This window comes from Aedes albopictus, chromosome 3 (genome assembly GCF_035046485.1).
Source record: "Aedes albopictus strain Foshan chromosome 3, AalbF5, whole genome shotgun sequence".
Classification (NCBI taxonomy): Eukaryota; Metazoa; Arthropoda; class Insecta; order Diptera; family Culicidae; genus Aedes; species Aedes albopictus.
The window spans coordinates 166,916,664-166,944,042 of NC_085138.1; the positions used below are offsets into that span (position 1 = coordinate 166,916,664).

General features: G+C 46.7%; 2 protein-coding genes across 2 annotated transcripts; both read right to left on the reverse strand.

Annotated features, from left to right (window-relative positions):
* Positions 1-11,386: 11,386 nt before the first annotated feature.
* Positions 11,387-15,475, reverse strand: LOC134290436 (uncharacterized). The gene is made up of 2 exons (XM_062857581.1): positions 12,647-15,475; positions 11,387-12,130 (listed from the first exon to the last, which is right to left on the reverse strand). Exons 1-2 carry the CDS (start codon positions 15,473-15,475, stop codon positions 11,387-11,389), a joined length of 3,573 nt encoding a protein of 1,190 aa, XP_062713565.1.
* A 378-nt stretch (positions 15,476-15,853) lies between these two features.
* LOC134291787 (uncharacterized) lies at positions 15,854-18,904 on the reverse strand. Its single transcript, XM_062860000.1, has 2 exons — positions 18,326-18,904; positions 15,854-18,266 (listed from the first exon to the last, which is right to left on the reverse strand). Exon 2 carries the CDS (start codon positions 18,138-18,140, stop codon positions 15,861-15,863), a length of 2,280 nt encoding a protein of 759 aa, XP_062715984.1. The 5' UTR covers positions 18,141-18,266; positions 18,326-18,904; the 3' UTR covers positions 15,854-15,860.
* Between the last annotated feature and the right edge of the window lie 8,475 nt (positions 18,905-27,379).

The following is a 27,379-nucleotide window of genomic DNA, read 5'->3' on the forward strand; positions in this document are numbered from 1 at the left end:
CCATTCGTCATTGAAATCATCGTCATCATTAAACATTTGAAAGCAGTTTTTTCGTTCAAATCGAACATTTTTACTATGAAAATGGATTCACTGTGTTCCACGTGAGGAATAGAATACAGTGAATACATTTTCGTGGTCGTTGTTTTGGTTTACAGCGAAAAACTGCTTTTCTATTTCCGAAAAATGATGACGGATGCTTGAGCCTTAAGGTGTGGGTGTTCAGCAAGACTATGCCGGGTTCGATTTCCGGTTGGTTCAGGAACTTTCCTTTAAGAAATTTCCTTGACTTCCTTGAACAGTATCTACGTACAGGGGGTGGCCAAAATGTTTGGGATAGACAACTTTTTTTTTCTCTCACAAAAATGCTCAACAAGCTGTAATTTTTCATAGAGTGCATCAAAACCTCTCAAATTTTGACAGTTTGTCACCCTATTATATGAGCATCATTGGTACAAACTTAAGCTCGATTGGTTCATCTCTCTCTCTCTCTCTCTTCTTGGCGTAACGTCCTCATTGGGACAAAGCCTGCTTCTCAGCTTAGTGTTCTATGACCACTTCCACAGTTATTAACTGAGAGCTTCCTCTGCCAATGACCATTTTGCATGCGTATATCGTGTGGCAGGCACGAAGATACTCTATGCCCAAGGAAGTCAAGGAAATTTCCTTTACGAAAAGATCCTGGACCGACCGGGAATCGAACCCATCACCCTCAGCTAGTCATGCTGAATACCCGTGCGTTTACCGCCTCGGCTATATGGGCCCTTGATTGGTTCATCTTCCGCGAAATTAGAATCGTTCTAGTAAACATTATTTTTAATGCAACTTATTTTTGAACTGTCATATCTCCGAAACCAGTGAACCGAATTGAATGAAATTTTGGTTGGCCGGTTGAAGAACAACAAAGCCGCTGGAGCAGATCAACTACCAAGCGAGCTTCTAAAATACGGTGGAGAAGCACTGGTGAGAGCACAACACTGGGTCATTACCAAGATTTGGGAAGAGGAAGTAACCACATAATAATAGGAGGAAGTATTACCGGAGGAATGGATGGAAGGTATCGTGTGTCCCCCATCTACAAAAAGGGCGACAAGTTGGATTGCGGGAACTACCGCGCGATCACAATACTGAGCGCTGCCTACAAGGTACTCACTCAAATTTTATGCCACCGTCTATCACCGATTGCAAGACAGTTCGTGGGCAATATCAGGCTGGATTCATGGGTGAACGCGCTACAACGGACCACATGTTCGCCATTCGCCAGGTGTTGCAGAAATGCCGCGAATACAACGTGCTCACCAGCTATGGCAGATTATGCACGAATACGGATTCCCGGATAAACTGATACGATTGATCAAGGCGACGATGGATCGAGTGAAGCGCGTAGTTCGAGTATCAGGGACACTCTCGAGTCCCTTTGCATCTCGCAGAGGGTTACGGCAAGGTGATGGTCTTTCGTGCTTGCTGTTCAACATTGCTTTAGAGGGTGTAATTAGGAGAGCGGGGATAAACACGAGTGGAACGATTTTCACGAAGTTCGTTCAGCTGCTTGGTTTCGCTGATGATATTGATATTATAGCTCGTAAAGACGATGGCGGAAGCGTACATCCGACTAAAGAGTGAAGCCAGGCGAATCGGATTAGTCATTAATGTGTCGAAGACAAAGTACATGATGGCAAAGGGCTCCAGGGAGGAATCACCGTGCCCGCCACCCCGACTTTATATCGACGGTGATGATATCGAGGCGGTTGAAGAATTCGTGTACTTGAGCTCACTGGTGACCGCCGACAACGACACCAGCAGAAAAATTCAGAGGCGCATTGTGGCAGCAAATCGTTCTTACTTTGGACTCCTACTCTACGATCGAATAAAGTTCGCCGTAACACGAAGTTAACCATCTACAAAACGCTGATTAGACCGGTCGTCCTCTATGGGCACGAAACATGGAGCCTACGTGCAGAGGACCAACGCGCCCTTGGAGTTTTCGAACGGAAGATGTTTCGTACCATCTACGGCGGAGTGCAGATGGAAGACAGGACTTTTTTTTCCTTCTAAACCATAGGGGGATAATCTGCTCAACAGACACCCTAACAGGAAGGTTAGGGTGGTGTAGGTCTGAGGCCGTCTTCTACAACACAAGTAAAAGCCAGGACTACTCTCTCCCCGTACCCACTAAACCATTGCTATGGTCGCCAAACCCTACGTCTCTCCGGAACCACCAAGAAGGTATTGCTTCAGACAGGGGCTAGTGCACATCGCACCCTCAAGGTTAGCTGCGTAGCGTAGCAGCAACGAACATCGATGACTCGCTCTGGAGAGTCCATCACGGTAACATGCTGGCGCTTAGCCAGTTTCCCGAGTGGTCCTCGCCACTCCCTTAGTCCTCGGAAAACGGGCAGGGTCAACCCTGCTCACGCCCAACTGCTTGGCAGACATCAAGAGCTGATGCCCACGTGCAACCCGATATGACCTGCTGAAGGCAAGGGTATCCCCGCAAGTTTCACATCGGTGACCCTCTCCTCATCGCCAGCCCCAGTTCCCGGCTGTCCTACGAAAGGAGGCCAAGGACTAGGATCATGACGCGGAAAAAGTCCTCCAATGATTCCCTCCAACATGTCTGGAGATTGCTCTGTAGGAGCCATGACACCTCTCGTCATGGCCATATCGATCCTGTAGGCGTCACCCCACGGTTTCGTATTGGCACTCTGACAGAGACCCTCAAAGCAGGCCTTTATGCTTGCTCTTATCTCGGTCTTCAGCGCGGCTTTTGCAGCGGCGAACACCACCCGCCGTTCGTTTCGCACTTCCTCTGATCGTGCTCGCTGCATCCGCCGCCTAGCCCGTACGCAGGCGCGGCGCAGGTCCGCAATCGCGTCGGTCCACCAGTAAGCCGGTGGCCTCCCATTTCTAGGGTGGACTCTCCTAGGCATGGTCGCATCACACGCACGTGAGAGCACCGCTACCAGCTCGTCGCCGTCTAAACCGAGTAAGTTTCGCTCACTGCGGAGCGCCTCCTTAAATACCTCTTCGTCGAAGTATGATGTCTTCCTCCTGCGAGGGCTTGGCCTTGGCCTAGCCGCTTCTTCTTCTATCCGCTGTCTGCTGTTGTTGTAGTCGATACTGTAGCGAACCGCCAGGTGGTCGCTGTGAGTGTAGCCATCATCTACTCTCCAGTTCAAACTACTTGTTAGGCCAGGACTACAAAAGGTCACGTCAATAATTGACTCCGCTCCGTTTCGACTAAAGGTACTCTTGGTACCGACATTAGCGAAGTCGACATCTAAGATGGCCAGTGTTTCTAGCAGGATCTGACCCCGCTGGTTAGTGAAACGGCTTCCCCATTCCACGGCCCAGGCATTAAAGTCACCCGCTATTACCACCGGCCTTCGCCCTGTTAGCACGGTCGTTAAGTGGTTCACCATTTGCGTGAACTGCTCGATCGGCCACCGCGGAGGCGCATAACAGCTACAGAAGAAGATCCCGTTTACTTTGGCGACCACGAAGCCCTCGTAGGTAGTAGACACCAACTCCTGCACGGGGTATTTACCCGTCGTCCATATCGCCGATATTTTCCTGGTCCCATCCGAGACCCAGTTGCCGTTGCCGGCGGGTACTCGGTATGGGTCCGATATGATGGCGAAATCCGTCTCCCACTCAGAAACCGCCTGACAAAGCAGTTGCTGAGCCGCATCACAGTGGTTCAGGTTCAGCTGCGTTACCTGCACTGTGATTTGTTGTTCACTGTGGCTTTCTTGAAGGTCGGGCACCTTGGACCACCCATCGGATGTCTGTTGTTCGAGGATTTCCCGGTACAGATCATGCAGATGGGCGGACTCGTGCAGCTTTAGGCCTTATGACCTTCAGCGCCGCATCGCCTGCACAGTTTGCGCCTGTCGGAGCCTTTGCAGTCCCACGACTTGTGTCCTGGTTCCAGACACCTGAAGCAAACCTCTGGTGGCTCGTGGAATGTCAGGTAACATACACACCAGCCCACCTTTATGTTCCCTATCTTAACGGACTTTTTGACGTCCGCCACAGGTAGCTGAACCAAAGCTATCTGTGTCCCTGCTGGCCCTTTCCGTAGCTTAACGGCTGCGGCGGCCACCTGCACATCCCAAGTAACCAAAAGTTCCGCTTCCCATGACAAAATGCACTTTCAAGTTCCGCGAAGTTCAGGTAAAGTTCCAAATGGAACTTTCTGGCTGCTTAAGAGGCTAACGATGAGCCTTGCTGAAACTTCGGTCACAAGTTCCGGCAAGGCTCATTGTTAGCCTCTTAAGCAGCCAGAAAGTTCCGTTCGGAACTTTATCTGAACTTCGCGGAACTTTAAAGCTGCTTAAGATGCTACTCGGAACTTTGTCTGAACTTTCAAGTTCATAGAAGTTCAGTTCAGTAGCATTGTGTTTCAATGAATATTAAATTTAGTTCTTTTACATAAAACAACTGTTTACACGAATGAAAAACAAATATGAATTTACCAAATCAATGAATACTAGGCTTGAGCAAAAAAAAAAAAAAAAAAATTGCCGCCTATCGGATTCGAACCAATAGTCGCTGCGTGAGAACCCCACACTCTACCACAGTACTACAGCTGCGATTGAGTAGACAGCAGGTAAAGTCTGACTTGAATCGATTTTCTGTCGGCAGCTAGTTTTGCACACTTTTGTACAGTAGTGTAGTAAGCTTGACTTTGTCAAGTGTCTTCAGCAGCGCAGCGGTATGTCGGCAGGCTATCACGCAGGAGGATCCAGTTCAAATCTACATAACAGCGACATGTGTAAAAATATAATTATCAGAAGCAATTTCCTGACGTGAGTCACAAACACCCACCAGCAGGGTTGTGATTCTGAAAAACACATTTTTGTTTCTGCATGAATTTTGTCAAAGTTCTGTCAGAAGCTGCTTAGAAGGCTATCCAGCGCGCTTATGTGAACTTTCAAGTTCCAAAATTACTTAAAAATGAAGCTGCTTAGAAGGCTAATGAGCAACCTCGAACAAGCTGCTTAGCTTATAAAATACCCTTTTATCTGAACTTTTGGTTACTTGGGATCGTACTGTTGCCGCAGTGCCGTGACGAGCTCTTCCACTTCGGTGATCTCATCAATGTCCTTGACCTTCAGAGTCGCCTCATGGAAGACAGGGCTTGGAGAAGGCGAATGAACCACGAGCTGCATCAGCTGCTAAGAGAACCAACCATCGTCCATGCCGCGAAAATCGGGAGGCTACGGTGGGCGGGTCACGTCATCAGGATGTCGGATAGCAACCCGACTAAAATGGTCCTCGAGAGTCATCCGACCGGTACAAGAAGACGTGGAGCGCAGCGAGCTAGGTGGGTCGACCAAGTGGAGGACGACCTGCGGACCCTACGCAGAGCGCAGAACTGGAGACAAACAGCCATGGACCGAGTGGAATGGAGGCGGCTACTATGTACAGCAGAGGCCACCCCGGCCTTAGCCTGATCGGTAAGGTAAGTAAGGTTTCATAGGCTACATAGTCTCCAACTTCTTCCAGAAATTCTGTTCAACGCTTTAAAACCATTCTGATACACCCTGATACTCTCATTAAATCTCAGCGGTGGAAATGCAGCAATCAACACGACCTTTCACATGAATTGATATAAATATTCCTCCCCCATTAAATCCATGTTCCCACATGTTTGTGAAGTCATAGCCGATGCCGTTATTGTGCAGTTGATCTACGTTAAGATAAGCTGAGCATTGAACTTCATTTATTGTTTAATAAAGGTACTTGAGTTCTTCAACGCCCAAATTTATTGTGCAATTTATGACCATGGGCTAAAATCAATCTGATTGCTCCAGCGTAATTGCGTTGAACGAAATAACAAATCATAATTTAATAAACCAAATTAAATTTCTCATAAAAATCTTGAAAAGCGTCCAAACGCCAGACACAAAAGACGATGGCAGAGCTCCAACTGCATGCATTTCCACCCATCGATAATGGAACCTATCGAGATGGAAACCAATGCCAAGGTCACACCCACCCACTCCTAAAACCGAAATCACGTGCCTTCCGCCACCTCCTCTATTTCACCCGAATCTGTCAAAGCCAAGATACACCGCAGTCGATCGTCGTATAAACGATTTCCCATCAAACGGTGCAAAACTAAATCAATCCCCATAAACAGTTCCAACAGTGGTTGAGATACGAGTGGATTTCTCCTCCCCTCCCATCAGATGAGCAGCCCGAGGACGATGACGATTACAGTGATTCAGTTTTGGAATCGTACAGGTGGAAACATTGTTCATTCCGTATCTTCCATCTTCTATTTTTGTATACCATCATTTGTTTTGTATTTTAACCTTCTTCCTGGATTCTTTTTTTCTTAATTCTTTACTATTTTTATCATTCATTTTGTTTTCTTTTGTCTATTTTCTAACTTCCGTTTCGCAATATTCACATTATGTTATTTATAGTCTTTTATCTTCTTTCTATCATATTTATTTATAGTTTCATTCATTAATTTCTCTTCTGAATTTGGTTTTTTATAGTTGTTTTCCACATTCTGTGTTTTCTGTATCAACTTTACATAAGACGTTTTTTTTTGGATTGTATATAAATGTCGATAAAGTTTGTGAGATTAAATTTTACACTTTTCTGAATGCATTTCAGATCGACTCACTGTACGCACTGTGTTCGGAGGAGATAACCTCTCGAAGACACAAGTGCTTCCATAATAACGTGCTGCAATTCAGTTTGGACTTTGGAGAATGTGGCAAAATGCAGGGACATTCCCACGTACACCCACATACATACACGCATACACTGACTCACATCCACACCGCCGCCGCGAAGAGGATGAGTTGTGTTTTTAGAGTGTCGTTGCCGTCGATAGTTTTCAGTTAGGTATTTTTTTTTTTCTCAGCTGTTTCCGAAACCGTCATTGTCAATGCCAGTGACAGCGTGGGACGGTCGGCGGTGCTCTCACACCGGAAACTCTTCCGAGATGTTGCTGTTGCTGCTGCCACAACGCACACCACATACAATACAAACACACGCGGTGTGGGAGCAGGAGAATGTGTTCTTTGGCAACAATGTTGAACGTCGCGGCATATCTCTATGCACTTGCACTTTTACCGCCACTGTTGCGTACCGCCAACACGTGTCGGCTTTATATTTCACTATGTTAGATATGGTTTTGGGACTTTTTTTTCAACATGTACTAACTTAATACTTGATGGGCTACAAATCGTAGCGATTAGTCTAAGCTGAATGAAGCATGCAACTACACTTGCCTCGGTTCCAGGCCACTCGCTTCCAGTCCAGTTCTGAACGTTTAGTTCTTAGGTCTTCCTCAATTACAAAAGCCAGCGGATGCGCGGCCTTTCACGAAGCCGACAGCCCCTTTCCGGTTATCTATTAAATATAGTTTTAGCTTATTATTCCTCCGGCATACGAGCTACGTGCCCAGCCCACCTCAGCCTGCCGAGTTTTATTCGCTGCACTACATCCTACCTTTTAATACTTGTTACAATTCGTAGTTCATACAACGCCGATTGTGATCAAGTTAGCATTCGAAGCAATCAGGATATCCCTGACTACGCCCCTGCCTTAGTTACTAGGTATTGTTATTTTTCCAAACACTTTACTTTGCAATAAACCTCAGTTGAAGACACACGCGTTTCCGTTAATTCTTATCCCAACGGTACGCCATTCTAAGAGGTTATGAGCTCGATTAGTAAGGATTCGGTGCACGGTATTCCTCAATTCCACGGAGGTCCAGGGTTCCATAACTGGAGTTTTCGTTTGCGGATGTATCTGGACGCTTTGGGAGTGGAGCATACCTTAACTGAAGATTCCCCGGAAGTGGCTGCGGAAAAAGCGAAGTTCGACGATGCGGACTAGAAGGCAAAGTCGATGCTGATTGGTTTTCTCGGAGATGATTGTCTGGAGATCGTTCGAGACAAACGGACAGCAAAACAGATGTGGCGAGCGCTGGGGAATTTATTTGCCAAGAAATCGCTAGCGATGCAGAACCTGGTACGGAAGCAACTCGTGCGTTTGAAGATGAAGGAAGGAGAATCCATGCGGAACCACCTGGTGTGTTTCGATGACCTGATCCGAGAGCTACGGGTGGCAGAAGCGGAGCTAAAGGAACCGGATATGGTGGTGATGCTTTTCGGGACTCTTCCCGAGTCATCTCTCTCTCTTCTTGGCGTAACGTCCTCATTGGGACAAAGCCTGCTTCTCAGCTTAGTGTTTTATGAGCACTTCCACAGTTATTAACTGAGAGCTTCCTCTGCCAATGACCATTTTGCATGCGTATATCGTGTGGCAGGCACGAAGATACTCTATGCCCAAGGAAGTCAAGGAAATTTCCTTTACGAAAAGATCCTGGACCGACCGGGAATCGAACCCGTCACCCTCAGCATGGTCAGGCTGAATACCCGTGCGTTTACCACCTCGGCTATATGGGCCCTTCCCGAGTCATATGACCCGTTAATAACTGCTCTGGAGAATTTCGGCGATGACGATTTGACGCTAGACGTAGTGAAGCAACGGCTCCAGGGCGAAGAGGTCAAGCAGCTCGACAGGCATCAAGATGGCACGAATGAGAAGCCGAATGCGTTCGTTGGAGAAAAGGACAGAACTACCTTCAAGAAATTCAACGGCAACCCAAGCAACACACATGTTATACAAAAGTTACGACAGCGCAAGTTTTGGTTGTATAGAAGTTTATTTTACGTTATTTCAACACAATGTTAGAATTACGTAAAATAAACTTCTATATAACCAAAACTTGCGCTGTCGTAACTTTATTATAACATGTGTGTTGCTTGGGAAGTGTCATAGGTGCGGCAAGAAAGGGCACATGAAGAAGGACTGCCGGCAGAAGAACCACAGTGAAGCAAATGTGGCTGCTGGATCGAAAAGCAAGGCGGTAAGATTTATGGTCGGTCGCGCAAGAGACTCGACGCCGTGATGGACGGCTGATTTTCAAATTAGATTCTGGATTAAGCGACCATCTTGTGAACGATGCTGATGTTTTTTTCGACGTTGAACAAGTTGTCAAGCCCCGACATCATCGTGGCTAAAGACGGCGAGACTTTGGAAGCTCGGAAGAAAGGTGTCATCGAAGGAGTCAGCAACAGAGGCGTTCAAATGAAAATCAACGATGTGCTGTGGGATGGCTCTCGCTATTTCGTTTCGTTCATCGATGATTATAGCCATTTCTCGATGATATACCTAATGAAGAAGAAGTCTCAAATTTTTGAACGATTCCGTGAATATGAAGCGATGGCGACAACAGCATTCCTTTAGAATATTTCAAAACTTACGGTGGATCAAGGTACGGAGTAAGGCTTCAACAATCAGAAAAACTGGTACAAAGCGAAGCAAATCCAGATTGAAGTGACGGTTGCGTATTCTCCGCAACAGAATGGAGTGACAGAGAGGTTTAATCGAATGCTCATTGAAAAGGTTCGTGCAATGCTTCTGGATTCTCGGCTACCAAAAAGGATGTGGTGTGAGGCTGCGTTGACTGGCGTGCACCTGTTAAACCGGAGTCCGACGGCAGCTCTCTCGGTCAATTCAACACCAGCAGAGTTGTGGCTAGGAGAAAAGCCCAACTTGGAGAAACTACGGATCTTCGGATGCAAAGCCTTTGCGTGGATACCAGGTCTGTTACGGAAGAAGTTAGACGCCAGAAGTTTCGAAGTTGTAATGGTAGTCTACGCGCCGAATGACTACCGGCTAAGGGATCTAAGACGACAAAAGATCATCGTACAATCATCGTAGCTCGTTACGTGAAGTTTGATGAAACCCGTTTTACGTATGAAGTGGAGGCTGAACCAGCAGAGCAATCGCCCTTGGTACTCCGTTATTCCTACAAAAAAGAGGAGGATGAAGAAGTCGTTCCGCAAGAACATCAAGAGCCTGAGATGATGGAGGAAGATGGCCAAGCGGAACAGTCCGACGAAACTGACGTTGACTAGACGGAAGCATCGGCGTTCTCTTCGCACACAGAACACCACGGGTCCGAAGGACAGACGTTGGTGAGGCGCAGCGATCGGGAGCGCACTTTACCGAGTAAGTTACTCGATTATTTTGTTGGTTACGGAGCAACTTCTGGTGTGCCATTATCAAATTGTCCGTCGTACTGTAGCAAGTGAGCTGGAGTCACTGAAGAAAAATGACGCCTGGCAGCTGACGACCTGTCCTAGGGAGGTGAAACCGCTCAAATCCAAATGGGTGTTTCGGATAAAGGAGGATGAAAACGGCAGACCGGTTCGCTACAAAGCTCGGCTTGTCCTTTCGCTTCCAAAAGCAAGGACAGGACTATGAAGAGACCTATGCTCCGGTGGCTCGGCTGGCTACGATCAGGACCGTTTTGGCAGTCGGTGTACATCAGCGATACTATTTCCATCAGATGGATGTCCGCACAGCGTTTTTTCAAGGCCGTTTAAAGGATACAATCTACATGGAGGTCCCGGATGGTGTACCTACGAAGCCCGGTCAAGTCTGTCGAATGCTGAAAGCTTTGTACGGCCTGAAGCAGTCACCTAGATGTTGGAATGACCGATTCAATGACGCACTCCTCAAGATGGGTTTCAAAAGATCAAGACACGATCATTGCCTGTATACAAAGCTGGACGATTGAGATGAACTCATCCTGATTCTGTACGTAGATGACCTTTTAGTAGCCGACCGCAATCTGAAATCGATCATGGAGTTCAAGAAACGTTTAGCAGCGTCGATGATCGAGATGTCGGACTGTGGAGAATTGAGACACTTTTTGGGAATGATGATCTTCTACAACCACGAAGAAGGAAAGCTGCAATTATCTCAAGATGCCAGTATTGAGAAGCTGATGAGTCGTTTTGGAATGCCCGACTGCAACCCAGTTCGAACCCCGATGGAGAAAGGCCTGATGTTAAGGACAAATCTCTCCGTCTCCGATCAATGAAACACCTCTTTTTCAGCAACATTCAATGCAGCTTCAAAGCTAGAATTTTATTTTACGTTAAGTTTAAGTTAAGTATGATAAAGAAGATGAGCACTTACATTTTGGTGATCAAACGGAATCACAATCGGAATTATAGAGGTCTGTCTCAACGTGGTTAACTTGGGATCTATTTTAGAATTTAATCATTAATAATAATCGTATAATCAATATAATGCCATCATACCTTTAGTTGCTTAGTGCAAGCGAATTCAAATTTAGATCGATTTTTAATAAATGCACCGCTACAACTATCAAATTTTAGTTTTAATTTCAACTTATCTTCAAATGACTTCTGCTTTATCCAACTTCCAATTCATTTGTCTCCCCTCATATCTCCCTTTTACCCCTAATCCTGCTCCATATTTTTGACAGCTGCTAATCCAATTATGCTCTCCTTTTTTTTGTACGGGGCGTAACCGGAGCTCACTCTTCGGCCGGCGAAATCGTCGAGGGGTTCGCCAACATTCCCCTCCCCGTGTAGTTCCGGTTCGCAAATTCGTCCTTTTCCGGTTCTCCATTCGTTTGCCGCACATCCAGTACTGCTAGCTTAACCACGGGTCGGCTGACCAGTCCCTTATTAGTCTCAACTATGGCCTTGCGTACTTGACCGTCCTTGCCTGGCATCACTTCAACAATTCTGCCCCGCAGCCATCCATTCCGCTTTCCTTCGTCGACTACCACTACCAAATCGCCCGGCTTCATAGGCTTAACTGGCCGAAACCATTTGGTACGTCTTGCTAAGGTAGGTAGGTATTCGCGCACCCAGCGTTGCCAGAATATATCCACCAAATATTGCGCTAACTTCCAGCTGTCCCTTAGAGTCGTGTACTCAGCCCCCATGTCTCGACTAGGTTGGTTAATGCCCTGTGTCCCGTACAGCAGGAAATGGTTGGGCGTTAAAGCCTCCTGTTCTGCGTTGTCCAGTGGTATATATGTGAGTGGCCGGGAGTTCACGATTGACTCAGCTTCGATCGCTATAGTTTCGAGCACTTCATCGCTGGGGTGCCGTGGGTGATCCGCAATAGCTTCCATAGCTGTTTTCACCGACCTCACCATTCGCTCCCACGAACCTCCCATATGGGGCGCTAAGGGTGGGTTGAACAGCCATTTAGTACAAGAGTTTGTGAAGCTTAAAGAGCAGTTCTCGTTAATTGTTTGAAGCTGTTCCTTCAATACGTTGTTGGCACCAACAAAATTCGATCCGTTATCAGAACAAAACGTTGCAGTTGAGCCTCTGCGTGCTACAAATCGTCGTATCGCCATGACACAGGATGAAGTGGACAAACTGTGTACTATCTCAAGGTGTACTGCTCTGACTGACAAACAGGTAAACAGAGCAATCCAGCGCTTGACTGAACTGCGCCCCTGCTTCACATAGATTGGTCCGAAGAAATCTACACCCGTGTGGGTAAACGGCCTGATAAACGCAGTCAATCGAATTTCCGGGAGCGCAGCCATTATAGGAACCTGGGGGGATGCCTTGTGTATCCGACATTGCTGACATTGTTTAACTATCTTGGAAATAACGGTTCGTAGCCGTGGAATCCGGAATCGTTGCCGTAGTTCATTTAGAACGGTTTCATGATTTTGATGTCGAAACCGAACGTGGTAGCTCTCTACTAGTAACTTCGTCACGCGGTGGTCTTTAGGCAGAAATATCGGGTACCTTGCATCCAAAGTTACCCTAGGAGCCGCAGATATGCGGCTGTCCATCCGCATCACTCCATCTTCATCCAGTACTGGGGTCATCTTATATAAAGGACTGGTTTTGTTGATCTGTCCGGGCTCCTTATCCGGATACTCCTTGTTATACGTCAGTACACTATACTCGTCTGGATACCCTTGCATTTGTGCCTGTCTCCAAATGAGGCATTCGGCTTTCTGCAGTTCCTCCTGCGTTAACGGACCTTTTGTGTTCAATCCTAGAAACAGCTCCACAGCTCGTACTACGTATCCAGCCGTCCTGTGTAGCCTCGACCATTTTGAGAAACGGCTAACGTCTATGAGCGGTACCTGTACTACTCGATGATGCAGAAAGGCGTTTCGTAGATCTTCCGTTGTTGCAAATTGTTCATCCTTCTGCATACGCCACACTTCTTCAGATTCCTTCAGGAAACTCGGTCCAGCGTACCACCAATCCTCCGGGTCAAATTTGGGACCGTCCCTCCACTTCGTCGCTTGATCGGCTACATTTATTTTAGACGGCACCTTTCTCCACTCGTCCACAGTAGTTGTGCCTAAAATTTCTCCGATTCGTAGACCGACGAATTGATGATAACGTCTGGTCTCCGACCTCAGCCATGCAAGTACGGTCGTAGAGTCTGTCCACAGATATCTTGCAGCAATAGGTATCGTCAACGACTTGCAAATACTGTCCAGAAGGCGAGTTCCAATCAGAGCTGCTTGCAGCTCCAGCCGCGGAATTGAGATGGGTTTCAGTGGTGCGACCTTCGTTTTGGCTGCCATTATTGTACACCGTGGTATACCACTGCAAGAACTACGGATGTACGCCACACAAGCGTATGCGTTCTCACTGGCATCAACAAAAACGTGGATTTGAGCATCCTTCGGCGTAGTAGATCCGATCGCAAAAAAGCATCTTGGCACACGAACTTCACTCAACTTTTCCAGCATACTGCTCCACTTTCTCCAATCTTCCAAGATTTCTCCAGAAATTGCTTCGTCCCATGTAGCTCCAGTTCTCCAGATCCGCTGCATAATGATTTTCCCTTGAATTGTGAAGTGTGCTACAAGTCCCAATGGATCAAATAGCGACATTATTGTGCATAGCACTTGACGTTTTGTTGGCGCTTCCTGACGCTCCACAATGCCACGAATCTCTTCCTTCAGGTTTATGTCGAAACTGAGCACATCTTCGGTTGATCTCCAAATAATGCCAAGCACTCTTTGAGTGCTTGATTCCGGGCTCAAAACTTTATGTTGAACGTTGTTGGGCTGTCCAATTTGCTCAAATACTTCGGCAGAATTCGACGAAAAGTTCCGAATCTCCATTCCGGCCATGGAATGTAGATATTTCACTTCTTCAATCAGCTTCACTGCTTCTTCTACCGTATCCACGCTGTCGAGGTAGTCATCGACATAATGGTTTTCGATGACTGCTTTTGCCGCTTCGGGAAATTGTTCTGCATATTCCTTCGCGTTCTTATTCTTCAAGTACTGCGCAATGCATGGCGAGCACGCAGCACCGAAGGTGGCGACATCCATTACAAAGGTTTGTGGGTCTTCATCCGGATGTTCTCGGAAGATGAACCTCTGCGCCTGTCGATCTCTAGGACGAATAAGGAATTGGTGGAACATTTCCCTAATATCTCCACAGAAAGCAATTTGTTTTTGACGGAAACGAGTTAGAATAGTGGGTAACGCTGCCAACAGATCTGGTCCTTTCAGCATTCGGTCGTTTAAGGACACACCTTCCACCCTGGCGGCGGCATCCCAAATCAGCCTAACTTTTCCCGGCTTCCGTGGATTACGTACGACCCCTAGTGGCAAGTACCATACGCGACCCGGCTCTGTAGACTCTAGCTCTTCAGCAGTGATGCGGTGCGCGTATCCTTTCTCAACGTACTCCGCTATTTGCTCCCTGACTTTTCCATCAAGAAAACTGTCTTTTGCCAATTTCCTCTCCAGAGCCACCATTCTTCGAACTGCCATGGGGAAACTATTCGGCAGACACGGTTCTTCATATCGCCACAGCAGCCCAGCTTCAAATCTTCCGTCTACTCGTCTGGTGGTCTCCTCCAGTATTTTCAAAGCCCGCTTATCTTCTTCTGATTGTGGAGCCTGACTGATGGTTGCTTTTTCGATTGCCAAAAACTGTCTGAACAGGTCGTGCATGACTGGTTCATTTTCCGCCAACTCCACATGAACGTTCACGTACTCCACAAATCTCATGCCAGCAGTATGTGTCCCATAAACGCACCAGCCAAGACGAGTTTTGGACGCAATCAACTCGCCTGTACTACCTTCACGACTTTTGAGAGATCTGATCAATCTAGCGTTATCTACACCGATGATTAACCGAGGGGACGCATCGAAATAGCTGGTTAATGGAAGCTTTTTAAAGTGAGGATAGGTCTCGCAGAGCTCTTCGTAATCTATGGTTTGACTTGGCAGCTTTAGTGGTCCAACCGTCTTCGCTTTTAACGGGAAACGCCTGTCTTCGTTCGTACCGGAAATTGTAATTTCGATGCGCTGTGAATCGTTCTCGATCCTTGTTACATCGCCCGTCCACCCCAGAGAAAGTGGCTCGTTAGGTCCTTTTACACCAAGCAGGTTGGCTACCTCGGCCTCAAGCATGGTTGACGACGAACCATCGTCTAGAAACGCGTACAGCTCTACGCTCTTGCCATTCCCATGCAACGTGACGGGAAGGTATCGTAGCAAAGCGAAGGACGTTGATGAGTGGTGATGCTGATGAGAAACACTTCTGATGCTCGAAGCAGCTGAACTAGACTCACGTTTCCCGGTGTGCAGCAATGGGTGATGGCGCATGCGACAGTCATCAACTCCACACTCCTGTTTAGAGCGACACGGCCATGCTCGATGAGGAATTAGGCAGATTCGGCAAAGCCCCTTTTGACGCATAATCTTCCAGCGTTCGTCCAAATTCAACTTTTTAAACTCTGCACAGTCTGCTATGCGATGATCTGTTTTGCCGCAGTTCGTGCACGGTTTAGCGGCCAAGATGGGTGATTCCTTCTTATGGGCTGAGCTATGTTCACTTACTCCGGAAGGCTTCGGGGATTGTTGGTGGACAAATAATTTTTCCCTTGATGGCTTCTCCCTTTTCGATTTTTCCCATCTTCCTGCACTTTGCTGAGTTGGATCCACGTTTATTGTGACGTCACTTGCCATCGTAACCAACTCCGTCATGAAGTCATTGAATACTGACAAGTCTACAGTTTGGTAACTCCGCTTGTGAGACGCCCATTGTAGTTTTAGGCCTGGGGGAAGTCTGTCCACCATTTCCTGCAGCAGCATCGGGTTGCTTATGCTGCCGCTGATCTGCGAGAATCATGTGCTCTACCAAGTTACCCACTCCCATCCCAAACTTTATGAGGCTTTTAAGATCATCGCTTTTGGGTGAAGGGATTTCTCGCATTCGTTTCAACAAGGAATGGATTATGACCTCCGGCCTACCGAAGAGACGTTCCAGCATAGACATCACATATGGCACGGACTCGGGAATCAGTAGACGGCTCCGAACACTCTCCAGAGCGTGCCCTCGAAGACACTTCTGAAGCCTTGCCAGGTTCTCGGCGTCGTTGAATCCGCATGCTTCGGTCGAGTTGTTGAACGAGCTGAAGAATAGAGGCCAATCCTGTGGATCTCCTGAGAATATCGGCAACTCCTTTGGAATGACTTGGCGTGCAGCTAATTGCTCGGCTGTGGGTCCAGTTCGTCTATTTACCGACCCGAATGGGTTTCCAACCCTAGATGATAACGGCAGTGCTGATAGATTCGCTGAAAACCCTTCCTGAGATCCACAGGTATTTGAAGGTCGTGATTCTGGTTGCTGATAATCCTGCGTCGCCCACAGTTGTTGGGGTGCAACTGTTGGCTTAGCCATAAACCTCTCATATCCCGGAGGTGGTCGTAGTACTGCTTGGTCCCGCTGGGGGAGTCGATAACTGGTTCGTTGTACTGGATGAGGATGATCTGACACTGTGTTTTGGTTTTCACTAATTGACTGCATTGACGCGTTTGTTTGCTTCTCGATTACGGGATGGTGATTTTCACTGCACGACGGTGGAATAGAATTGTAGGAACTTCTCTCGACACACTGCTTGTTTCGCGATGGTTGCACGCATCCCGACGATTTCGTTTCGATACACTGGCTCCCCGACGTCGCCATGGTTTTAGACAGATTTGACTTCGAAAATTGCACCTGCCCCGGAAAATTGACTGATATTGATGCATTGGATTCAGGGGGAGGGTCGCCAACTGGTGCGGTTTGACCAGGGAGGACATTTTGCAAAAAACCCTGGTTTGCTGACCTAGCATGACTTATGAGCTTACTTCTAGACCCTAACTGAGATTCAAAGTGGCCTGGATCTCCTGCTACTAACCGTGGTTTTGGTGTGCTGGTTTGAACAGATTCTACAATTGTTTGCAGCCTGACATTAGGGGAACTAATTCTATTTCTGACCTGATTTCCTACGTGCTTCTGCGCCGTAGACAATTCGAGAGCACGGGCATCCACGATGTTCGACGCACCGGAGCTACATCTGGTCATCGATGCGGCTGCTGGGCCTGATTCTGTTGAAGGTACGGTTTGTGTTACCTCTAGTCCAACGTCGGCATAGGCTACTGCACACCGCGGTTGCGATGAACTTGTTGCTCCGAGCTGCTTGCTCGCTACCGTGGAGACTGGCCTTGATGGGTTTTCGTTCTGGATCACTACGTTGCACGTTGTTTCGAAGACCGCTGGGTTGTGCTGTACGGAAGAGTGGGACTGCAAATCTTCTGGCTGAACGACGACTCGATGAGGAACAGCTCTGTCCTCGGCACTTGGTATTCCGGTAGAAACCCCAGTTGGTTGGGTCGATTTATCAGGTTTGACACCGCTCTCCGACGCTTGAAGCTGGAATTCTCCTTGGTCACGGGTTTGATCGTCGTCAGGAACAGGATTGGATACTGAAACGGTGGCCAAGGTGGCTTCTGGGCCCACCGACTGCCTGGTTGTTCCAATCCACTTACTAGTGTTTTCTCGGACGATCCTGGAGCTTACTCTGCTCCTAACACTACGGTTTTCCTCCTCTGCCAGAAGCTGGGCTTCGAGTGTTTCGAGCTTCTGCTTCTCGAAGTCAGCCTCTATCTGCCTGCGTAAACGCTGAAACTTTTCAGCATCTTCTAACTCCTGCAGCCGGGTTTGCCGTTCTGATTCCAGCTGTTGCAAGCGCAGCGTCAAACGGGCGGCGCTCATGCTACTGCGGGTAGCCGAGCTAGATCGTCTACTGGACTGGTGTGATGAAACGGTAATGGCCTCCAGTTTCTCGATGCACCTCTGGCAGGTGAAACTCCGATTTGTATCGGCAATCGAGTCGCTAACATCGCCGCATGTAAAATGCACGTATCCGTCGCATTTATCGCATTGGACAAGGTCATCGGCATTGTCCGGCCTGTCACACATCATGCAATGACTTTCCAGATCCATTATCTGGAGATGTTGCTACACGTTAAATCCAACCTCAAAATCTTTGAAGATTTGTTAAGGACAAATCTCTCCGTCTCCGATCAATGAAACACCTCTTTTTCAGCAACATTCAATGCAGCTTCAAAGCTAGAATTTTATTTTACGTTAAGTTTAAGTTAAGTATGATAAAGAAGATGAGCACTTACATTTTGGTGATCAAACGGAATCACAATCGGAATTATAGAGGTCTGTCTCAACGTGGTTAACTTGGGATCTATTTTAGAATTTAATCATTAATAATAATCGTATAATCAATATAATGCCATCATACCTTTAGTTGCTTAGTGCAAGCGAATTCAAATTTAGATCGATTTTTAATAAATGCACCGCTACAACTATCAAATTTTAGTTTTAATTTCAACTTATCTTCAAATGACTTCTGCTTTATCCAACTTCCAATTCATTTGTCTCCCCTCATATCTCCCTTTTACCCCTAATCCTGCTCCATATTTTTGACAGCTGCTAATCCAATTATGCTCTCCTTTTTTTTGTACGGGGCGTAACCGGAGCTCACTCTTCGGCCGGCGAAATCGTCGAGGGGTTCGCCAACAGCCTGATGCTAAATCGAGAAGGAGACGAAGTAAAGCAACCGTACCGAGAGTTGCTTGGGTCGCTTACGTACGTGATGCTGAGCGTTCGACCGGACATTTGCTATCCTGTCGGTTATCTCGGACGATTCCAACAACAACCATCTAATAGGCATTGGCAAGCCCTGAAACGAATAGTCCGTTACTTACAAGGCACGAAGAATCTGATGTTACAGTTCAAGCGCGACTCTACAAGTCATTCCTTGGTGGGGTACGTTGCCGCAGACTGGGCATCGGACACTGAGGACAGGAAATCAATAAGCGGATATTTGTTTCAAGTTTTTGGATGTACGGTAACCTGGTGCAGGAAGGAGCAGACTACAGTGGCAACTTCGACTAGCGAGGCGGAGTACGTGGCACTCAGCGCAGCAGTTGCCGAAGTTGTATTCACATAGCGAATAATCTGGAGACGAAGCGCACAAAACATACTGACGTAAAGCATCATTTTGTGCGAGATGACATAGCCTCCGGGACTTTGAAGATTGAACCAATCCAAACACAGGACCACCTGCAGATATCTATACAAAGGCCCTGGATTACAACCGATTCAAGACGCTAAGAATGAAATTCGGATTTTCAGATTGAGAGGGGGTGTGATCAAGTTAGCATTCGTAGCAAACAAAATATCCCTGATTACGCCCCTGCCTTAGTTACTAGGTATTGTTATTTTTCCAAACACTTACTTTGCTTATTGCAGTTGAAGACACATGTGTTTCAAACTGTTTCCGTTAATTCTCATCCCAACGGTATCCCATTTTAAGACCGATAGATGCCGTTTCCAGTTTACTGCCGAGTATTGTACGCAGCATTTTGCATTCCAAGACTCCCAAGGCTCTCTGATATACTTTTCTCAACGTTCACGGCCGTTTCCCAGGTAACATCATTAACACATCAAGTACGAAGATAAAACAAATGCGTCCACAATACAATGATACATATATCTTTAAATTTGTAAATTAGCAACATTTCGGGCCATCTAATTACGAGATTTTCCAGTATGTTTCAGACATACCGTCTACCCCAGTTGGTTTGACCGCATCTAATCTGAACACTTTTTATTTTGACCCCCGCTTATCTGCACATCGTTCAAACTTAAAATAGTTCAAACGTCATTCTGATTATGGAACGGGGTGAAACGGAACTTACTGCTTACTTTCAGTCCTGGGCACCCACGGTGGTGCAGAGGGCCGAATTGAGAGATATCCATCCTGGGCGATTGTCAGTCATCGCCTTGACCTAAGGCCAGGTCGAATTTCTGTCGACTTCCGTTATTTCCTTGTTGAGCCTGCGCGCCATGAGCCTCTGGGTCTGCATCTGCTGCGCTGTCCTGCTGTTCCAATCTAACGCTTGCTTGCAGATTTCGTTTCCGCCCCTGCGTAGAGTGTGGCCGACCTACCTCCACTTCCGCTCCCGATTTTCTGTCGCTATCGGCTTTTGATTACATCGACGATGGAGCTCCACGTTGCAGATCCAATTGTGAGTCCACCATGCACGAATTATATATCGCAGGCATCTATTGGTGAAGATCTGCAGCCGTTGAGTGTTTTCCACTGATACACACCAGGTTACACTGACGTAAAGCAGCACAGATATCAAGTTCGAGTTAAAAATTCGGATTTTGGTGCGCCGACTAATCTGGTTGTTTTTCCATACATTTTCTTAAACTCACAAAAGCAGCCCTCGTCTTCTTGGTTCATGCCCCTATGTCGATCTTGGTGCCGCCATCGGCCGCTGTTTGGCTACCAAGATATTGGAAGCTTTCAACATTCTCCACTGATTGCCCAGCAATCGTAAAGTTGGAAGGGTTGACCATCCATAAAGTACGTCACGCATATAGGGGGGGAGGGGGGTTCTAAGAAGTGTGACAAGCAATGTATTAAGTATAGGAAAAACGCGTACGAAGGGGAGAGGGGGGTCGAAAATTCTCATTTTTAGCGTGACGTACTAAATGGATGCCCTCTTAGGGAAAAATGGGATATTTGTTTTTGGGGCTTCATTGATAACCTAGTACATCCTGAACACCATCGAATTTTGGAAAACGAAATAATTGACATACCAGTTGTTATAAAAGCTGATCTTGGATGTGGGTTACGTTGATATGTATCCATTAAGTCTTCGTCAGGAATATCAAAGTTTTTTTTTATATTCTGGGATGTTCTAGGTGTTCTAATCTGTCCTATAGTGAAGTCCTTCAAATCTACAAGAACAATTTTATGTATTTTTGCCACAAATAATAGCATTGCATAACCTACTGGGATCCGTGAAGCTCTTGACATCTACAATGTCATTTATAAACACTATAGGGATATTCCAGGTCAGCCAAACTACCTTGGAATTCAGGGCTTCAGGTCTATACTCGAAACAACAGCCATACCTGCTTTATTGAGTAACGTGGCATATATACCCGTTGTTACTGGAGCAATCTGAAGTCTTCTTCTTCTTTTTATGGCCTGACGTTCTCACTGGAGCTTGGCCTGCCTCTCTTCAACTTAGTGTTCTTTGAGCACTTCCACAGTTAATAATTGAATGACTTTTTTGCCTGCCATTGCATGAATTTGTATATTGTGAGGCAAGTACAATGATACACTATGCCCAGGGAGTCGAGAAAATTTGCCCGACTGGAACGGGAATCGAACCCGCCGTCTCCGGATTGGCGATCCATAGCCTTAACCACTTGGCTAACTGGAGACCCCAAGCAAGCAATCTGAAGTCTACTTTTTTATTATAAACCTTTGGGACATTCAGGTCCAAACTGTTTTATAATTAAGTCCTTCTAATCACCATAAATAATAGCATAGCATAATCTGCTGAGGTCCGTGAAGCTCTTGAAATATCAAATGTCATTTAGAGACACTATGAGAATGTTCCTGATCAGGTAAACTATCTATGAGTTCAGGAATTCAGATCTACACTCGTAACATCAGCTACATTTGACATACTGAGTAACGTTTCATAATCAATCGCGGTGACTGGACCAACCTGAAGTCTACTATTTGGCACGGTAAAGGCTGGGTATGCTGCGCAATCCAGATTGCCCAGCAACTCCCATCCCTACCTCCACGTGGTACCGGCCGGAAACTATGAACAACCTTAGGGAAGATCGGGTTACCAACCCCGGTGGGAGCTTTGGTCGTAGGCTGACAGGGAAGGGGGGGGGGGGGGGTTTGCTTCGGCAAACCTGAGCGTCTGTTCTCCAGGAGGAGCGGCTCACAACAGCGTCTAATCCCCATATTAGGGGCGGCTGATCTACGTCCGAGTGCCAGGGAATGACTCTAAGCTCAACTGTGCACTATGGTCCTCCGGAAAGTAGGGGGTTGATGTCAGGCCCTACGAGCCAGCCGTAATAAACCACTGTAACGGAAACTCAGCAACAGAATAATACTAACCGAGACCAACGGCAACGACCGCAGCGAACAAAAAGGTCTTGCGATTGGAAACTCGATACGTGGAACTGCCGATCTTTCAACTTCATTGGGGGCACCCGCATACTCGTCGATCTAGTGAAGGACCGCGGGTTCGGCATCGTAGCGCTGCAGAAGGTGTGTTGGACAGGATCCATGGTGCGAACGTTTAGAGGTAATCATACCATCTATCAGAGTTGCGGCAACACGTGTGAGCTTGGAACAGCTTTTATCGTGATGGGTGATATACAGAGGCGCGTGATCGGTTGGTGGTCGATCGACGGAAGAATGTGCAGGTTGAGGATCAAGGGCCGATTCTTCAACATTCAGCATAATAAACGTGCACAGCCCACGCTCCGGAAGCACTGATGATGACAAGGACGCATTTTACGCGCAGCTCGAATGCGAGTACGATCGCTGCCCAAGCCACGACATCAAGATCATCATCATCATCAACGCTCAGGTAGGCCAGGAGGAGGAATTCAGACCGACGATTGGTAAGTTCAGCGTCCACCAGCAGACCAACGAAAACGGCCTACGACTTATCTATTTCGCCGCCTCCAAAAATATGGCCATACGTAGCACCTTTTTTCAACACAACCTTCCTTATCGTTTCACCTGGAGATCACTACAGCAGACGGAATCTCAAATCAACCACGTTCTGATTGACGGACGGCACTTCTCCGACATTATCGACGTCAGGACCTATCGTGGCGCCAACATCGACTCCAACCACTATCTGGTGATGGTCAAACTGCGCCCAAAACTCTCCGTCATCAACAATGTACGGTACCGGCGATCGCCACGGTACAACCTAGAGCGACTGAAACAACCGTATGTCATGTCGCCTCAGCATACGCGCAGAATCTCGAGGTCGCGTTGCCAGACGAGGGCGAGCTCGATGAGGCCCCTCTAGTGGACTGCTGGAGTACAGTGAAAGCAGCCATCAACGACGCAGCCGAGAGCACCATCGGATACGTGGAACGGAACAGACGGAATGAATGGTTCGACGAAGAGTGCAGAACGGTTTTGGAGGAGAAGAACGCAGCGAGGGCGGTAATGCTGCAACCAGGGACTCGACAGAACGTGGAACGTTACAAACAGAAGCGGAAACAGCAGACCCGCCTCTTTCGGGAGAAAAAGCGCCACCTGGAAGAAGCGGAGTGTGAAGAAATGGAACTGCTGTGCCGTTCCCAAGAAACACGGAAGTTCTATCTGTAACAAATGTCTTTGTAACATGTGCTTGTTATTATTAAAACAATTTTAAAATTGTTTAAATAATTCTTTTTTTTTAATCTGTTCAATTTTGGTTTACCGTGTATGCCCAACAGTTTGATCGTTTTATCGTTGTGGCGTTTAGAGACACCTAGTGGTAGGAATCGGTATGTCTGCTCGAGTACTAAAACGATAACCTTTAAAAAGCACGTACATTGCATACCTGCAGGCGGAATTCTTTATGCGCTTTTCTTTCGTACTCGAATAATTTGGAAATTCGAGAAGAAGTGCTAGACTATGGAAAGACAACCCGAAACCGGAAACCCTTTTTCCAGCCAATCAAAATTCACTATAAATTTCAAAAGAAAAACCGGAAACCATATTTGGACCAATCAGAAATCAGGAAAGTAGACAGTACTGATCAGTGGGCTGAACCTATAGAGCTTGCTGACGTTTATTCACTTCTCTCTTTCAAGCATGCAGGCGGGATAGGATTTGTTTTCATCGGGAAACCTTTCCTGATGACAACAAATCCTATTCAGCCTGCATGTTTGAAAGAGAAAGGTGAACAAACGTCAGCAAGCTCTATAAAAGGGGTTGGGGCACTCATATCAAACTCTCTTTACTCTGGTGGAAACCGTTGTTCAAGGTGGTTGATTTGAAAACGTAAAAGTGTTAGTTGTTGAATCTTAAAACGGTTAAGTGAGTTGAACTTAATGTTAAGTGTTAGTTAATTTTAATTCTAATTGTTTTCCCAAAGTTGATTTTTTGAATAGTTTATTCGGAAGTGGTTCAATAACGTCAAAAAGAGTGTGAAGTAAAATCGGCCGTACTTAAAGGTAATTTTTTATTGAAATAGTGATGAGTGCTTGGGCTGAAATTGTATGCGTTGAATAGGTGGCTAAACCCATTCAACGTGGGTGTTTGTCTGGAGCCCAAAGTACGTGGCCGTCCCACGCTCGGTCATCGCTAACTGGCAAGCAGCTGTCCACCACCCACGATTCCGGGACAATTTTCCCGAAGAATCTGCTGTGCGGCCTCTTAGAATACGGCGATTCCCGAACCGCTCCGAGGAACAGAAGTGCGTCGACGCCACGTGAAGCCATCCTTCGTTGGAACCCCAAGCCAGCTGGCCAGCAAGTAAGCCCTTTTTAGTTTTGTGCACTCGAAGAAGAATGAGCTCTGAAAAAAGTTGGGGGAATTTGTAAAATATTGTAAATACACGTAGTAGTTAAATACCTTAGTTCCTAGTTTTTGCTTTCACACTTTTTCGCGAATTAAATTTTAAAAATTGAACTTGAATTTTCTTTAGTTTTTCTTTTTTTCTTTGGGAAGCGTTTTAGAATTAAGTTTTCAAGTTGAATTTCTTTCAATTGCCTGAGTTAATCCTTTTTTTGTAAATATTATTTCAATCATTTTAAGCAACCATGCGTCTCCATCAGTGCTCGAGTTTTTTGATATGAAGTGCGATGATTTTATAGTATTTTAGGTCTCAGTTCTAGCTTCGGTTTTCTGATTGGTTTAAGATTGGTTGGGTTTGGAAAGGGAGATTAAGTGAATTTACGGTGATTGGGAACAACAACCTGCCCTCAGAGAAGAGTCTTTGGCCGGACATAAACAGTGCTAGTGGCCCTTCTGTCGAAGGTGGCGCTTAAGTCACTAGCTACGGGTAACCAGACACGTGGATCGCGGATACTTTCGACCCGAATCCAAGCAATTAGGTTACATATCAGAAGCTCAACGCATTCCGCCATGGCTTCGTGCCGTGAGCCGAAATATGCAGGGATGAAGACGGAGGGCTCTTGACGGACGGACGTGAAGTAATCGAAAGGTGGAAGCAGCACTTCGATCAGCACCTGAATGACGTGCAGAACGTAGGCACGAGAGATCACGACAACGCCAGTGCAGCGGAGGACGGAAATGAACCAACTTCTACGCTGAGTAAAGTTGCGGATGCCATTTACCATCTCAAAACCAACAAAGCAACTGGTAAGGATGGTATCGCAGCTGAACTCATCAAGCTGGGCCCAGAAAAGTTGGCCACCTGTCTGCATCGGTAGATAGTCAGGATCTGGGAAACCGAACAGCTACCGGAGGAGTGAAAGGAAGGGGTAATCTGCCCCATTCACAAGAAAGGCACGATCACTATTTTGAATGCTGCCTACAAAGTGCTATACCAGATCATCTTCCGTCGTTTTTCACCTAAAGTAAATGAGTTCGTGGGAAGTTACCAAGCCGGTTTCATCGACGGCCGGTCGACAATGGACCATATCTTCACCGTACGGCAAATCCTCCAGAAATGCCATGAATACCAGGTCCCAACGCATCACCTGTTTATCGACTTCACAGCGGCATACGACAGTATCGACCGCGCAGAGCTATGAAGAATCATGGACGAAAACGGCTTTCCTGGGAAGCTGATTAGACTGATTAAAGCAACGATGGACGGTGTGCAAAACTGCGTAAGGGTTTCGGGTGAACTATCCAGTTCATTCGAATCTCGCCGGGGACTGCGACAAGGTGATGGACATTCATGCCCACTCTTCAACATCGCTCTGAAAGGTGTGATGCAACGAGTCGGATTCAACAGACGGGGAACGGTTTTCACAAAATCCGGTCAATTTGTGTGCTTTGCGGACGACATGGACATTATCGGCAGAACATTTGGAACGGTGGCAGAGCTGTACACCCGCCTGAAACGCGAAGCAGCAAAGGTCGAACTGGTGGTGAATGCCTCAAAAACAAAGTACATGCTGGTAGGCGGAACCGAACACGACCGGATCCGTCTGGGTAGTAATGTTACGATAGACGTGGATATTTTCGAGGTGGTGGAGGAATTCGTCTACCTCGGATCCTTACGGACTAATTTGAAGGGACATCATCAGCGGTAGTCGGGCCTACTACGAGCTCCAGAAAAAAAAACTGCGGTCGAAAAAGATTCACCCACGCACCAAATGCACCATGTAGAAAACTCTAATAATACCGGTGGTCCTCTACGGAGACGAGACATGGACCATGCTCGAGGAGGACCTGCAAGCACTCGGAGTTTTCGAGCGTCGCGTGCTAAGGACGATCTTCGGCGGTGTGCCGGAAAATGATGTGTGGCGGGGAAAGAATGTACCACGAGCTCGCTGCACTTTACGGCGAACCCAGCATCCAGAAGGTGGCCAAAGCCGGAAGGATACGGTGAGCAGGGCATGTTGCATGAATGCCGGACAACAACCCTGAAAAGCTGGTGTTTGCAACTGATCCGGTTGACACAAGAAGGCGTGGAGCGTTGATTATGTCTTGTCTTAAATGTGATGTTGAACAAATAAATGTATGTACTTACAGTTCATTGATAAATCAATGGATATTGATTATTTTTCTTACCTGGAAAAAGAAAAAAAATAAAATTATTAGTACAGATGGGCTTTATATAGGGTGACAAAGGGTATTATCGGCAGGTTTATTCTCTCCGTCAAGGGGGGTTTTGTGGGCCAAATTGCCTGGAATTTGGGCACAAAACTCAGCTTGGTTGGGAAGGATTTGAGGCCAACTTTGAGATCAACAGGTTTAAAAAAAAACCATGACGACGAGAACAAAACTGCCGAAAATACGTATTTCCCCTATTGAGTTTCAGTAGATTTTTTGTCGTAATTTTAATACACGCATATTTTCAATCATTCCGATTATTACTACCTAATTATCTCTTAAATTGCGCACGTTTAGTGTGCTTGTATGGGATATATTGACCCCGACATTTTACTAATGTTGAATCTTTCGGGACTGAACAAACTGAACCTTCAACTACCTCAGGTACCCAGGCAACCAATCAACAAACTCCCTTGCTGAAAATATAGCTCCCCGGAATTACCTAGAACTTCATTCCGGCACAACCTAATACCATCTGTTAGGTTCGATTAGTTCAATCCTCGCACGGTGAAAATATCCTCGCTCGTTTATCAACAACCGCATATCCCATTGATGCGTCGTCGATGTTTTTGCAACACATAAA

Excerpts from the sequence above, each read along its gene's own strand:
- LOC134290436 (XM_062857581.1), bottom strand. The coding sequence starts at position 15,475 with ATGCGCCATCACCCATTGCTGCACACCGGGAAACGTGAGTCTAGTTCA. Across the intron at positions 12,131-12,646 it reads GCATATCTGCGGCTCCTAGG|GAACAGCTTCAAACAATTAA; the intron begins GTAACTTTGGAT and ends AACGTATTGAAG.
- LOC134291787 (XM_062860000.1), bottom strand. The coding sequence starts at position 18,140 with ATGGATCTGGAAAGTCATTGCATGATGTGTGACAGGCCGGACAATGCC.